The sequence below is a fragment of the Hypanus sabinus genome, unplaced genomic scaffold, assembly GCF_030144855.1.
Source record: "Hypanus sabinus isolate sHypSab1 unplaced genomic scaffold, sHypSab1.hap1 scaffold_954, whole genome shotgun sequence".
NCBI classification, from domain to species: domain Eukaryota; kingdom Metazoa; phylum Chordata; class Chondrichthyes; order Myliobatiformes; family Dasyatidae; genus Hypanus; species Hypanus sabinus.
The window spans coordinates 57,919-72,902 of NW_026781809.1; the positions used below are offsets into that span (position 1 = coordinate 57,919).

A 14,984-nucleotide genomic window follows, 5' to 3' on the forward strand; every position below is an offset into this window, starting at 1 on the left:
GTTGGAGAGATAGAGAGAGAGAGAGAGAGAGAGAGAGAGAGAGAGCAAGATGTAACAGCTACAGGCAGGCAAACCTTCCTTTACGTTCTTCATCCGTCGATGTGTTGTGGCCATTCAGGTATGACCCCTCTGTCCTTCTGTGGTGGACTCGTCACTCTGGCATGAGTGGGCACACACACAAGCCCCCACCGGCCCTGCTATAACACTGTGAGTTAAACTGACCAATCCTTTGTTCGGTCTCCGGTGCCCCACACCTTCACGCGGGTTCCAACACTCAAGCAGTGCTCAATAGTGTGTTCCTGGTGTGTCTGTAGGGAGTCTCCCCAGACCTCACTTTTATCCCTTCTCACGGGGTTTCAGTTGTACATCAATTTTGAATGACTGTGTCCATCAAACCAGCCCACTCCAGCTGTCCACTGAGGAATTTTAATGAACAGAATGGTACAAGGTGACCAACCCTCTCAGAAGCCATAAGTCTTTCAGAAGTCAGAATATGGTGGACCAACAAGTCTCACTCCCCTGCTTTATCTCTCTCTCTTATCTGTAGCAGATGTTCCAATTCCAGCATGTTTTCTCTTACATCTCTCTCTCTCATTAACAGCATAGCAACAGTAACGGTTTGTGATTCTCCAAAAGGCGGGGTGGGGGGGGGGGGAGATGGGCAACTCTGCACCCTTCTGCCCATCAGAGCTGTTCATCCTTCGTAACACTGGCAAGTCCACATCTGACATGTGGAGGGTGTTTAAAGTCCATCTGCACGGAGTATAGGGTATTTTGAAGTACGGGAGGAGACAGTGTTGGGTCTCTATGTTCGGTGCTCAGTGACGCTCTCTTGCTCTCCGCTGTTGGAGTGCGTGGTTATTTGAGTTCTTGCCGCTTTCCTGTCGGATTTAATCAGTCTGCCCAATCTCACTGAGTTCTCTCATTAACGGGGCCTTTAGAACCGCTGTTCACTGGATTTTCCTTTGGTTTGATTCCGGACCATTCTCAGTAAACCGAGAGATTTATACTTGAGAATCCAAGCTGCTGATCAGTTTCCGTAACCCTCATACCACCCGGTCTGGCACCAACGATCATTCCCCGGTCAACGTCACTTACATCACATTTATTTCCTCTTCAGATGTTTGGCCTGAATAACAACTGAACCCGTTGACCATATCTGCATGTGCTTGTGCTTTGAGTTGCAAGCAGATGATTAACAGATTCGTATTAATGAGCTGGTATAGAGTTGTACCTAACAAAGAGGCCATTTAATACATTTCCCATTTAAGCAAACCCTCACCCATCTCGAATATGCACACGGATGAGATCTGAGCCTGATTGTTGATGATCTGCATGTTTGTAACAACAGGTTGTCGCTGGCAAGGCAGTGGACAAAACACTGTTATAAGGTAGGATAATCTGGAGAGAGAAACCCGTCACTGTTCCCTCTGCACTGCGTGTCTGCAGAACCAAAATGCTCCCGCAAACGGAGCCTTTGTTGCAGCGCAGATGGAATTAAACACTGTCGTATAAACGTTTATGAAACCTGAAAGTTTTTCTTTGTTGTACTACATTTTTATCCTATCCTTTAATTAGTAATTAAAATCAATAGAATGTTTTTTCTCTTGTCTGTCTTAATCCTAAAATATTCATGGATGCATTTTACAAAAGAGGACGCATCTATGGTGTTGTGCTTTTCTCAGTCCGTGTGAAAAGTTCCGTCTCAGAGCAATGGCTGATCCACGCAGCTGCAAAAATAGTCATTAGATGGAACATTGGAGACCGACCCACATTACATTCTATGCATATTAATCACAATTGAATATGGTACATTATCGTGCTTCCTGTTATAGAGGAGATGTTAAAAGTCAATAGAGTGGACAAAACAGTTTCACCGGGAGCCTCTCTGCTATCCAGGAAATAGTAATGAATAACGCAAGAAAAATTAATAATAATTTCGCCTTGTCCGTAGGAGCCTACTTTAAGGCAATGATGCTCAGGTGCTTAACAATATAGAACTAATTCTGAACAGAGAATAACTAGACGGTCTATTTGCTATAAATTCAAGAGCTTTTCGTTTTCGTTTCTCTAAAGATCACTATTAATGCCCCGATAATCACTTTTACTATTTTTTCAGAACACTGTATGTTGTACCTCCCCCATTATAGGTATGAGCAAGGATGCGATCTGGGCCAAATTGCGCAATTAAGCGTTCAGCATATCACGCATCATCCTGCATAATCCCAGTTCTGATACTGGGTCTTCCACAGTGTCTTTTTCCACAGATGCAATCTGCTGCACCGAGTTTCCAGCACTATAAGGGGACGCAGGAATATGGCATTGGGGCAAAAAAAATCAACCATGTTTGAATGATGGAGGAGACTCGATGGACTGAATCACTTCATTCTGCTCTGATATCTCATCATGACTGAATGATGAGTCCTTCGTATCCCGTATCAGGATTTGTGACGTGTGAGGGACAATTAATGATTTGTTCCATGAGATCCTTTTATTTGTCTTCAGCGTTTAAATTTCAGTGAGATTCGCTTTTGAAAAAATTGAGCAGAAATATTTTTTCTCCTTTGTATTGTTAATGTGCTTCATTATCTCTCTGGTTAAAGTTAGACCTGCGGTGAGAGATTTATTGGAAGAAAAGCCCCCAGCTGGAAAGCCACGAATGAGAACGAGGGAACAGCGACAAGCGAACCAGCCCGAGGACTGAGAGTACCAACTGAAGAGAACCCTCTGACTCAGAGTTTCCATTGATTCAGTCAGGAGAAAGTTTGGTGAGTATCATTCACTCGAACACTGGTCCTGTAAACATTACAGACCTTTACAAAGGAAGGTACGAAATAGGTGGAATGCCTCGGTCAGAGCAAGTTGCAATCACTCCAGGTCTGGTAATGTGCTTTCAGAAGCCCAGCTCTTTACAGTCACTCACATTCTCTGAGTGTTTGCTCATTTGAAGGTGCTGCATCATCTGAAGTAGCTTTTGATTAGTTCTGATGTTTCCTTGTTACGTTATAATCAGCTTAAAATGCGTTGACAATTTCCTCCCTTTATAAGAAGCCCCACGTGTGTCGTGTTGCAGTGATTATAGAAATGTGGAATTACCATGAACTGCAGCAACATGCCCTTGATCCCATTGGCGATTGCAATCTGCAGTGATATACTTACCCTCGAATATATCATCGCTTCGGCCTCTGCTGAGAACAGATCATTTATAAAGGAAAATATCCCAACACTGACTTTTATTCAGTCCTAACTAGCACATGGCAACCCATAATTTACCTTGACATACCTTGGCCTCATCAAGTACATTTCTGCTAATTACATTGTCAAAACCTGTGAAGGTGACATTAAGCAGAGGTGGAAATTCAAAGTTATGCTCCCATGGATGTTGCGCAAGGGCCTTCAGCAAAGCATTTGACAAGGTGTCACATGGCAGCAGTTGGGGTGTGTAGATGGAGTGAAGAGGCCAGAAGGGAGATGGCCCCATCACAGGAAATTGTGACCATCTCAGTGGGCACTGTGGTTGGCATTGTCTCGTTGGGCTGAACGCTCTGAATTTGCATTTTATTGCTCTGTGACTCTGTCAGCAGATGCGCCAGGTATCAGTGGGCAGATATGGTGTGGAAGTGGTTACTAACAGGGAATGTTTGGTCCCCATGCCAAATGCTACAAGGGATAGAAATACTGTCATATTTGCAAAGCAGTCGTACTCTCTGACTCACTGTCTGCTTGTTGTGAAATTTAGAGCATCACCAGCCGTGGAGCTGTCCTGCAGAGCGACCAAAGTGTGAACAAGACGACGACAATCAACAATCGTCAGTCAGAATCAGAATGGACAAAGGTATGATCACAGGGGTCTTTGAATTAAACTTTTATCGCGTTTGTACACAATAGTTCAGATGAAAGAACAGACAGAGGTGTTAACAGTGCATAGAAAAGTTTCATCCAGCAGTGTCATTTATCCCACTGGTAAAGCGGCCTTGAGTAATTGATCAACCCAACAGTTCCAGCGCAGGGACCTGACACCAGTAATGATCGAATCACTCCGCTCACCACACAAACCTTCAGCTGAGTGAAGGGAGCAGGGACTCCTGAACCAGGTGGTCATGAGTGAAACACAGACAGGAATGTGACAACGAACTTGTGGTTTATGTGAATGTTCAGGGTCAGGGTCCATTTCACCTCCAGACAGGCCCTGATATGCAAGACATCTTCAACTTTCATTTATAAAATTCAGAAGCAGATGACAGGAGCATTTCCGGGATTTCAGAGATTCTATGATAACACAGCATTTCAGGTTTTGGAGGGAAAGCTACCAACTCCCCCCTGGTTTTTCTTGCCTGCTACGCAAAGGAGGAGGGGTGTCACCGAAATCTGTTTTCTGTAGCGGAGCGGAGATCATTGCCGGTGCTGGGAATGGCTGAGGATCAGGAGGCAGCTCATTGTAGATACATTTGTGATCTGCTTCGAAGTTTTAACACCCCAGTGAATGTCTGGGCTGTGGAGAAATGGTGAACCTGAGTTTCTAAATATTTCCCTCTTGATATGATCTTCTACCTGAATTTAAATTCCCAGGATCTTGGCTGGGAAACCCGGCACAACCAATGACCAAATGTCTCTGTCACCTGTAGACATTGTGATTGTGCTCAAATCTGAGATTCCAGGTGGAATAGAAACGATGCTCCAGCCTGGAAACAGGTCCTTCGGCCCAGATAATTCAAGCTGATCTAAATGTCCCATTTTCCTGCAGTTTTCCCAAACTTCCCTCGTAAACTTCCTCTCCCATTTTCCCTGCCCAGATGCTCTCAATTTTGTAATTTTATTTGTGTTTGCGGCCTCCTCCGGATGCATGTACTTTATACCCATCAGCCACCACGTGGAAAAATGCCCCTTTGGTCCCTTTTAAATCTCTGTCCTCGAGTCTCAGACTCCCTTACCCGGGCAAAAAGACTGTGACCATCTACCCTATCTGCACCCCTGATTACTGTATGTGTGTGTGTGTGTGTGTGTGTGTAAGATCACCCTTCAAGCTCCTGAGCTCCAGGGCAAGCTGTCCCAGCCCAACCATATAACACAAAAAACAACACCCTAGCCCAGTACCGTAGTGTTCATTCTTCACTTCACACTTTCCAGCTTCATCACCTCCATCCTATAGATTAGCAACTGCAACTACACACAAAGCTCTATAACCAAGACTTTGCCAATGAACTGCATAGTTGTTACATGATGATCTGCGGGTGGGGGACAAGATGGGAACCAGGGGAGAGGTCAGCATAGATCGCAAGGAAATGATCAGCCTGCGACCCAGGGGACCGGAGGAAGTGCGTCTCAAGGGAATGGTCAGACTGTGACCAAAGGAACTGGAGAAAGCAACTCCAGTCCCCTTGTCCAGTCTCCAGCCCCTCGTGTGACAAAGCAAGTGGAGAATGTGTGATCCAGCAGACTGAACCATGTGTAATCCCGTTGCTGGTCTTTGTGTGACACGGACTACTGGACAGTTAGTGACCGAGGGAGATTTTGGCTTGTGGAAGATGATCACAGTGATATTTCCCAGTATCACCGGACACCGGTGCATTATGATCCCGTGGTCATCCGTGCGTTCAACTGCTGTGATTAGTATTACTGTGCCGATTGTGCTATTTTACTGGGAGTAAATGTGTCCGGTCACCGGCTTATCGGGATGGTCACCTGACAGGATGTACGGTTCACATTAACCAGCTCAGTTCCATTCCAAATCTGGTCAGCCAGAGTCTCGGCTCCTTTGCAATCTGAATCAGTTTTGCTCAGATCTAAATCACACTTGTATAACCTGCAATTCATCACTTATTTCATGTGGAAAATTGAAACTAGTATGGAACGTATTGAAGAGGATTTTACCAGGCGGATCATCGAGGGAAGATGATCGGGACACGGGATGCAAGGTACCAACGCAGGGTCAGAATGAGAGCGGTGTCCCAATGGAATCCGGTCCGGCCGCAGAGAAGGAGGAGAAAATTCAGCCCAGAGACAGTGACGTCAGAGACACTGATCCGAACCCTGGAACCGGCACAAGTGAGGTGACTGTCTGTCAGCCCAGAGACAGTGACGTCAGAGACACCGATCACGACCCTGGAACCGGCACAAATGAGGGGACTGTCTGTCAGCTCGGAAGCTCATTGAACACAGAACTGCCAAGTCCCAAAGAAGGATCGGGTGAGTGAAATATGAAGGTGACGTGCTCACAGAGTGCGGCAGGGTGGAGGGTAAACAGGGTGGAGCCCTGTTGGAGGGTTGGTCAGAGGAGAGCGAAAATGCGTGGGTGTGGTACATGTGGTGCACTGGGCAGCCATTACCCCACTACAGGAAATGTACTACCTGCTCTGAGGATTTCCAGGATGTGAATTGGAGGAAATGCAGCTGTCCAGATGAGGAGAGTGTTTCCGGGATGTGTATCAGGGGAAATGTATTCGCCAGGATGGAGAGAGTATCTCGGGGAAGCAAATATTACCAACCATCCCAACATTTATGCCCATCCAAATTTAAACAGGTGAATGGGTCGGATGGGGGATGGACTGGTTTATATTAAATGTGGTCCTTCTATTACGTAATGCCTAGAGCATTGTTGGTTAGGCTTTAAGGCAAGTGTTAGATTCAAGTCAAGTCAAGTCACTTTTATATTGCCACTTCGACCATTACTGTCGATACAGTACATAGTAAAAATGAGTCGTTTTTCAGGACCATGGTGTTACATGACACGTTACAAAAACTAGACTGAACTACGTAAAAAACACAACAGAGGAAAAGAAGAAAAACACACAACAACTACACTAAACTACACACCAATCTAGGACGGCATAAAGTGCACAAAACAGTGCAGACATTACAATAAATAATATACGTGACAATCGGGCAGTAAGGTGTCATGCCAGGCTCTGGGTATTGAGGAGTCTGATAGCTTGGGGGAAGAAACTGTCTCATAGTCTGTCGGTGAGATCCCGAATGCTTCGGAGCCTTTTCCCAGACGGCAGGAGGGACAAGAGATTGTTTGAGGGGTGCATGGATCCTTTATAATGCTGCTGGCTTTACGGATGCAGCGTGTGGTGTAAATGTCCGTGACGGCGGGAAGAGAGACCCCGATGATCATCTCAGCTGACCTCACTATACGCTGCAGAGTCTTGCGATCCGAGATGGTGCAATTTCCGAACCAGGCAGTGGTGCAGCTGCTCAGGATGTTCTCAATACAACCCCTGTAGAATGTGATGAGGATGGGGGGGTGGGAGATGGACTTTCCTCAGCCTTCGCAGAAAGTGGAGACGCTGCTGGGCTTTCTTTGCTATGGAGCTGGTGTTGAGGGACCAGGTGAGATTCTCCGCTAGATGAACACCAAGAAATTTGTTTTGTTCACATTCAGAGACAGGCTGCTGGCTCTGCACCAGTCCGTTAGCTGCTGCACCTCCTCTCTGTAAGCTGACTCGTCGTTCTTGCTGTGTGTTGCAGCACAGCCGTGGGTCAGCAGAGTGAACAGCAGTGGTCTGTGCACACAGCCGTAGGGGGACTCCGTGCTTAGTGTGATGGTGTTGGAGATGGAGAATTAATCCTATTTTGTATCTGGAGGCAGGTTCAAGACACGGTTTTTTTTTGTCGAGTTGGGTGAGAGCGGTGGAGACGAGGGATATCTGAGTTCAAGCCTACATTTTCCTTTTTGTATTCACAGAGCCAGAGTTTACAATCTCTGAACTCCTGGCAGAAGGGGAGGAATATCGACTGTACCAACTGACAAAGTTCTACAGGGACAGACTCAAACAAGCAATTGAAGAAAAGGTTGAGAGACTGGGTTGGATGTTGACAAAGGAGGGACATTTCAGTAGAGAAGAAAATGAGGTGAGTGCAGTTCGTGTATTGTCACTGATCTGCTGGTATCAGAGGGAATAGTGATCAACATTAATCTCCTGCATGTTTTAGGAGATCGACTTGGGAATGGAGACTTTGATCTCTGACTCGTCTCTCACAGATCTGGTTTCAGTTTTTAAGGTGGGGAGCACTGGGAACTGCAGGTTTAGCATCACCTTTTCCTGTATCACCTGCTGTATTTATCAGTGTGAAGTAAGAGCAGTGGCTGCATATCTGGACTTCCAAAAGGCATTCGGTGTGAAACATTTCAAATCTTGGCTGAACCGTTGGGGAGCTTCACCTCATCTCATTAATACAGGATGAGTATTAAACTGTCAATTAGGCCAACCGGCTTCACTGCGGTACCTGAGGGAGGGAAACCAGCTAACCACAGCTTGTCTTGGCTCCGTGAGTTCCCAAACAATGTGTGGCTGACTTGTCATAGTCGCAGCAAAGTACAGTACAGAAACAGGCCTTTTGGCCCATCTATTCCATGCCAGACTACAGAATCTACTTATTCCCGTTGACCTGCACCGGGCCATGGCGCTCTATATGCTCATTACGCAAGCATCTATTCAGAATTCTCTTCAGCACTTGCACTACTTACCCTGCTAGCTAGTTTTGCACTCTCACCACCCTCTGAGTAAACAGGTTTCACCTTTGTACCCTTTGAACTTTTCACCTTTCACCCTTTGGTGATAACCTCTTGTTGTAGTACCTCTTTACCTCAGTACAAAATGCCTGCTTGCATTTATCCTACCTATATCCCAATGTAATTGTGTACACTTCTATCAAATCTCCGCTCAGTCTTTCATGTTCCAATGAATAAAGTCCTAATCAGTTCACTCTTTTCTTATAACTTAGGTCTTCCAGTCCAGGTAACATCCTTGTAATGTTTTTTCTGTACTCTTTCAAACTTATTTCCATCTCTCCTGCAGGTAGGTGTGCAGAACTGCACATAATATCCAAATTAGGCCTCTCCTACGTCTTATACAACATCATATTGGACACGATATTTTCATTTACCAGGGTTAGTCCGCTAAGAAACTTTCTTTTAGAGCCTATCAACATTTGCTGCCACTTTCAATGGCTTATGTACCTGCATTCCCAGATCACCTTGTTCTACCGGTCTCTCAGTAAGATCTACCCTGATTGGTCCATCCAAAGTGCTACATCTTGTACCTGTCTGTATTAAATTGCATCGGCCCTTTTTAAACCCATTCTCCGGTTGGTCCAGATCTCACTGCAAGCTCTTGTACTCTTCCTCTTTGTCCACTGTGCCTTCCCAATGTTGGAGTCATCAGCAAATTTGCTGATGCTGTTAACCGTAATTTCATCCAGATCATTGATATAGATGACAAACAACAACAGGAACAGCACCGATCCCCGTGACACTGCACGAGATACAGGCGCCAATCAGAAATGCAACAGTCTATAGTGACACTCCGGATTCTTTCAAAAAAGTTAGTGTCTAACTTTACCTTGAATGCTAAGCAACTGAATCTTCTAGACCGACCTCCTATACGGGACCTTGTCAAATACCGCGCTGAAGTCCATGTAGACAATATCCACAACCTTGCCTTCATCAACTTTCCTGGTAACTTCCTCGACAATCTCTGAGATTGATTGGATGTAAAAGATCACGCACAAAGCTGATATCTTATGACCACAAACATCAATAGTTTGATCTGAAAGAACAGAAGAAAGCACAAAACATAAAATAAATCTGGTGACTTGCTGGTATCCCATGATCCCAAAAAATCAACAGGTTGTCCTGAAAGGGAAGAAGATCAATAGGATTTCCTGAAAGGGAAGGGGCAAACAAACTAAAATCTGCTAACTTGCTGAATATCTGACTAAAGAGAGACAGGGACACACCATTTCAGGTCACTCTCCTTGGAGCTCATAAACAGTGATTGTCTTGTCCTAGATATGACCTATTCAGCCATGAGTGGTATTAGAAAACCAACTGTGTTACACCCGTGAGTAACTCTGTTCTTTTTGGGATTCATTGGCGCTGTCTGTAATCAATCACACAGGCATTATCCAAAGGCAAGAGGAAATCTATAAATATGATGCTGATCGATAAATTTATCATCTGGAGACGTCTGATTTACTGGTTAAATTTCTTTCACAACTGTAACTCCTCAAACCTGGTAGCAGTGAAACTGAAGGATTATTTTACAGTGCAGTGGGCCATCAGGGAATTATGCTGATTTATTTCAGTACAGCACAGTACAGGCCCTTCGGCCCACAATGTTGTGCTCACCCTTAAATGCTGCCTCTCTTATTTCTCAGAGCAAGGTCCTAAGCCCATCCATATTCAGTTACCTTAATTCCATCATAGATGTATGTTGCTTGAAGACTATTCAATGTTTAACTCATAATTCCTCAGTTAATCAGGAAGCCCATGCCTGCATTCAGGAAGTCATTACCATTTCACGGTACCAGTGCCAGGCAGTAACCATCTCCATTATAAGATAGCCGCACTGACATTTCTTAATCTTCTTTTGTCTTTACACATGATGAGACCATAAGTCATCAGAGCACAATTGGCCATTAGGCCCATCGATTCTGTTCCGCCATTACATCATGGATGATTTACTATCTCTCTCAACCCCATTCTCCTGCCTTCCTCCAGTGAACTTTGCTGACCTGACGAGTCAAGAAGATACCAACCTCTGTTTCAAATATACCCAATGACCTGGTCTCCGCAGCTGTCAGTTCCAATGGATTCTGCAGATTCACTACTCCTCGGCTAAATAATATCCTCATTTCTGTTCCAAATGGACGTCCCTCTAATCTGAGGCTGTTCCGTCTGGTTCTGGACTCCCCCACTTAGAAACATCATCTCCACATCCTCTCAATGTCTTCCGATATTCCACAGGTTACAATTAGATTCCCCCTCATCCTCTCACACTCCGGCTATTACCAGTGCATCCAGGATCCATTCCCATCAAAATCTGGTTTAATATCACTGGTTCTGTTCGTTTAGATTCCTCTCTGGATTTTTCACAATGCCATCACATATTTTCTCTGATCAGGGGATCAAAATATGCGAGTGCGGTCTGGCCAGTGCTTGTTCTTATATTCTGATCCTCTCGAAGTGAATGCTAGCATTGTATTTGCCTTTCCTAACACCGACTCAAACTGCACGGAATCATGCACCAGGTCTCCAGAGACTCTTTACAAATCCGATTTCTGAATTTTCTCCCAGATTCAAAAATAGTCTACGTCTTCATTATTTCTGCTAAACTATATGGCCATGTACCTCACTATACTACATTCCAATTGCCACTGATGTGTCCATTTCTTCATAGGTCCATGTCCTCCCGCGAAATCCCTGCTTCCTCAACACTTCCCCTCCCTCCCCATATCTTCGTAATGCCTACAATAACGGCCATAAAGCCTACAAATCATTGACATAACGGAAAAAGAAACTGTCCCAAAACCAACCACTGCAGAACACCACTGGTCACCAACATTCGACCAGAAAAAGCCCTATGTGTTCCCATTCTGTGCTTCCTGGCAGTCAGACAAATCTTGCCCTCACCTTTGCTTTTGTGCTGCTTTGACTACCTCGTCAGCCACGGTTGATCATCCTCCCTTTAGAATAATTCTTCATCTTTGTGATCATTTGTCCTCCGAGAAACTTCAGCCTTTCCTGCTCTGCCATTGTCCCTGTTATTGTCACTTCCGAATTTATTATTGCCCAGCTCCTCTCTCATGCCGAGGTAATTCCTTTATTCTCGTGTCGCACTGATCCCTCTAAATTTACTTTCTCCCTTTCAACCTGCTGGCTGAGTTTTGCTATTTTATGATCACTGCCTCTTAAGGGTTTATTCAGCTGAAGCTTGCTAATCAAATCTGGTTCAATTCACAACACATAATCCAGATCCGCCTTTCCTATATTGGGCTCAATCATAGGCTTCTCTCAAAAGCCATCTCATAGGCATTCTACAAATTCCCTCACTTGGGATTCAGCACCGACCTGATATTCCAAAGCTATCTGCATATTGAAACTCCCCGTGACAATTTTAGCATTGACTTTTTTGAATGACTCTTCTCTCCCCTGTTGTAATTTGTAGCCAACATCCTGGCTACTGTTAACACGCCTGTATATAATTTCCGTCAGGGTCATTTTACCTACGCAGTTCCTTAACATCCACATCGTCTGATCCGACATCACCTCTTTCTCAGGACTTTTCATTTTTTAATGACAGCAGCTTCGACCCAACACTTTCAACTACCTGCGTATCCTTTCGATTCAATATTTATCCTTGGATTTAAGCACCCAACTATAAACTTTTGTCAGCCACAATTCAGTGATGCCCGCCATCCATTTGTTTTTGCTCTCTCTCTCCCCTCTCTCCCGTTCTTGTTGTCACATCTTGTTGATGTAATGCTGCACATTGACAGATCAAGGAAATTAATCACATTGCATCTACTGCAGGGTGCCAGTAAATCCTTATTCTTACACACTATTGATTTAGAATTTCCTTCAGTGACTGTTTCTCTGTTAATGACTGAACCCAGGGAGGATGAGGCAGCAGCCCAGTGACTGCATCTGTTCTGAAGCTACTGGGGCCATGAACAGATACTTTCCTGCACATTCTCCATGTCTGTCTGTCTGCTCCACAATAAGTCCATTGTTTCCTTTTCTAGAAAGTCACTGAGCTGACAGAGAAGGGAAACCGGGCAGAGAGTTCCAGACTCTTCCTCAGTCTGGTGAATGGCAAAGGCTCCCGGGCCCGGAGGGCGATGTGGGAATCCTTTCTGATGTGGAGGACTGAGTTACCGAAGTTGGACAGAATACTGAGGGAAATACAGGAACTCGGTATGTTAAATCCACGCTCTGAACACAAAGGCACATTGAGATAAACATTTTAGTTATTTTAATTATTTTAGCTCTGTTTCCATGTTTTTTTTTCATATTTAAACAGGTCCTGATCCACAGGAATACATGAACATCGGCCAAGGTTTATCGGAATTACCCACTCAGAATGATAGGTGAGTGATGAAATGCACAGTTCAAACCGCATCTCAAGTGTTAGTCTGTGACTTGGCAAAGCCTGGGAATCAGAATTCGCCATTAATCATTCGCAGATCTCTGGATTCAAGTAACAATTCAACGAATCTCTCTTTGCAGCCTGAATATTCTACAATATATTTTTCTATTAATCCAGCTGTTGGTTCTGCTGAAGCCTTCACTCCAGGTCCTAACGCTCTGGGAATCCCAACACACCCTAGGCAGGCTCCTGATACACTGTATGACCCAGTCCAGGTGACTTTTCTATCTTCAGAACTTTCATCTTTCAAGCCCCTTTTCCTTTGTAATAGCACTATACACAATTCTGATCGCTGATGCTCTTTACCTTTTGGAACTCTGCCAGTGCCTTGGACAGAGTTTGTCTGGCATTTCCTTTTCACCCGTTACTGCAACTACAACAGCAGTTTCTAGTTGTCCGATATCGACCCTCTCCCTTTTTTCACTCTTTATATATCCGGGAAAGAAAAAAAATATACTTTGGTATCCTTTCTTTTATTATTCACCATTGGTGCCTGGGGAACAGGCTCCAGCAATCCACCCTATCTCTGCCTCTCATAATTCTTTACACCTCTATCAAGTGCCCTCTCATCCTTCTACGCTCCAAAGAGAAAAGTCCCAGCTCTGCTAACCTTGCTTCACATGACTTGTTCTCCAAACCAGGCAACATCCTGGTAAATCTCCTCTGCACCCTCTCCATAGCTTCCACATCCTTCCTATAATGAGGTGACCGGAATTGAACACAATACTCTAAGTGCGGACTCACCAGAGATTTGTACATTTGCAACTTGGCTTCTCTACTCTTGAACTCAATCCCCCACCCCAATTAATGAAGCCTAACATCCCATAGGAGTTCTTAACTAGCCTTTCAACCCGTGCAGCGACCTTAGGGGATGTATGGATTTGAACCCAAAGGTCCCTCTGTTCATCCACACTCTTAGGTAACCAAAGATTGTAGTCAGCATTCTGGTTTGTACTTCCAAAATGCATCACCTCACACTTATCCGGATTGAACCCCATCTGCCACTTTTCTGCCCAAATCTGCACCCTGTCTATATCCTCTTGTAAACTTCGACAAGATGACAAGGTATGTACCATGTCATCCACAAATTCACTCACCCATTCTTCCACCTCTACATCCAGGTCATTTATAAAAATCACAAATAGCAGGGGTCCCAGGACAGGTCACTGCGGTACGCCACTAGTCACCGACCTCCAGGCAGAATACTTTCCTTCCACTACGACTCTCTGCATTCATCCTGTAAGCCAATTATTTATCCAAACAGCCAAGGTTCCACCTGTCCCGTGCCTCATGACTTTCTGGATGAGTCTCTCATGAGGGACTTTGTCAAATGCCTTGCTAAAATCCATGTGGACCACATCTACTACCGTACCTTCATCAATTGCTGTTTGTTACCTCTTCAAAAAACTCAATTAGCCTCGTAAGGCACGACCTTCCCTTCACAAAGCCATGTTGACCCAGACAGTAAATTCCAAGCACCCAGAACTCTGTTAAAAAACTACCCACAATTGCTGTAAATTTACACCATCTCACCTTAACCAAATACCCTCTCGTATTGGACACCAGTCACATGTAAAAAATAACAAACAAAATACAGGCTGTCGACACAAACTCTTATCTCTCAAACTTGTACACCTCAGTCAGATTTCTAATCTAACTCCAGAATAAACAAATCAAGTTTATCAAACTTCTACTTGTAGCACATGCCACCGAACCCAGGCAACACCCTGAAGAACCTGTTCTGCACCCTCTCCAATCCTTCCAAGAGCTGGACAATCAGAAGTGAACACAATACTCCAGCTGCTCCCTAAAACATAAGACCTAGTAGCAGAATTAAGCCATTCGGCTCAGTGAATTTGCTCTTCAATTCCTCTCTACCCCATTATCCCAGTAAACGTTGACGCTCTTCCTAATCAGGAACATATCGACCTGCATTTTAAATATATCCAATGAAGTGTCTTCCTCAGCCGTCTATGACAATAATTTCACAGATTCGCCACCCGCCAGCCAAGACATTTCTCCCAGTTTGTGTCCCCGGCAGCCAGGACAATT

General features: G+C 44.7%; 1 protein-coding gene and 1 long non-coding RNA gene across 2 annotated transcripts in view; one reads left to right on the forward strand and one right to left on the reverse strand.

The window, feature by feature from the left end:
- Positions 1 to 652: 652 nt before the first annotated feature.
- The window catches only part of LOC132390568 (uncharacterized), a 40,469-nt gene continuing 26,137 nt past the window's right edge, over positions 653 to 14,984 (reverse strand). Inside the window, exons 2-3 of the long non-coding RNA XR_009510941.1 lie at positions 12,114 to 12,268; positions 653 to 1,730 (exon numbers count right to left, since the gene is read on the reverse strand). This is a non-coding gene — a long non-coding RNA (uncharacterized LOC132390568). The remainder of the gene's footprint in view (positions 1,731 to 12,113; positions 12,269 to 14,984) is intronic.
- The window catches only part of LOC132390567 (NACHT, LRR and PYD domains-containing protein 3-like), a 31,438-nt gene continuing 29,082 nt past the window's right edge, over positions 12,629 to 14,984 (forward strand). The window contains exons 1-2 of the mRNA XM_059963175.1: positions 12,629 to 12,700; positions 12,807 to 12,873. Of these exons, the coding sequence (XP_059819158.1) occupies positions 12,867 to 12,873 (7 nt within the window). The 5' untranslated portion in view covers positions 12,629 to 12,700; positions 12,807 to 12,866. The remainder of the gene's footprint in view (positions 12,701 to 12,806; positions 12,874 to 14,984) is intronic.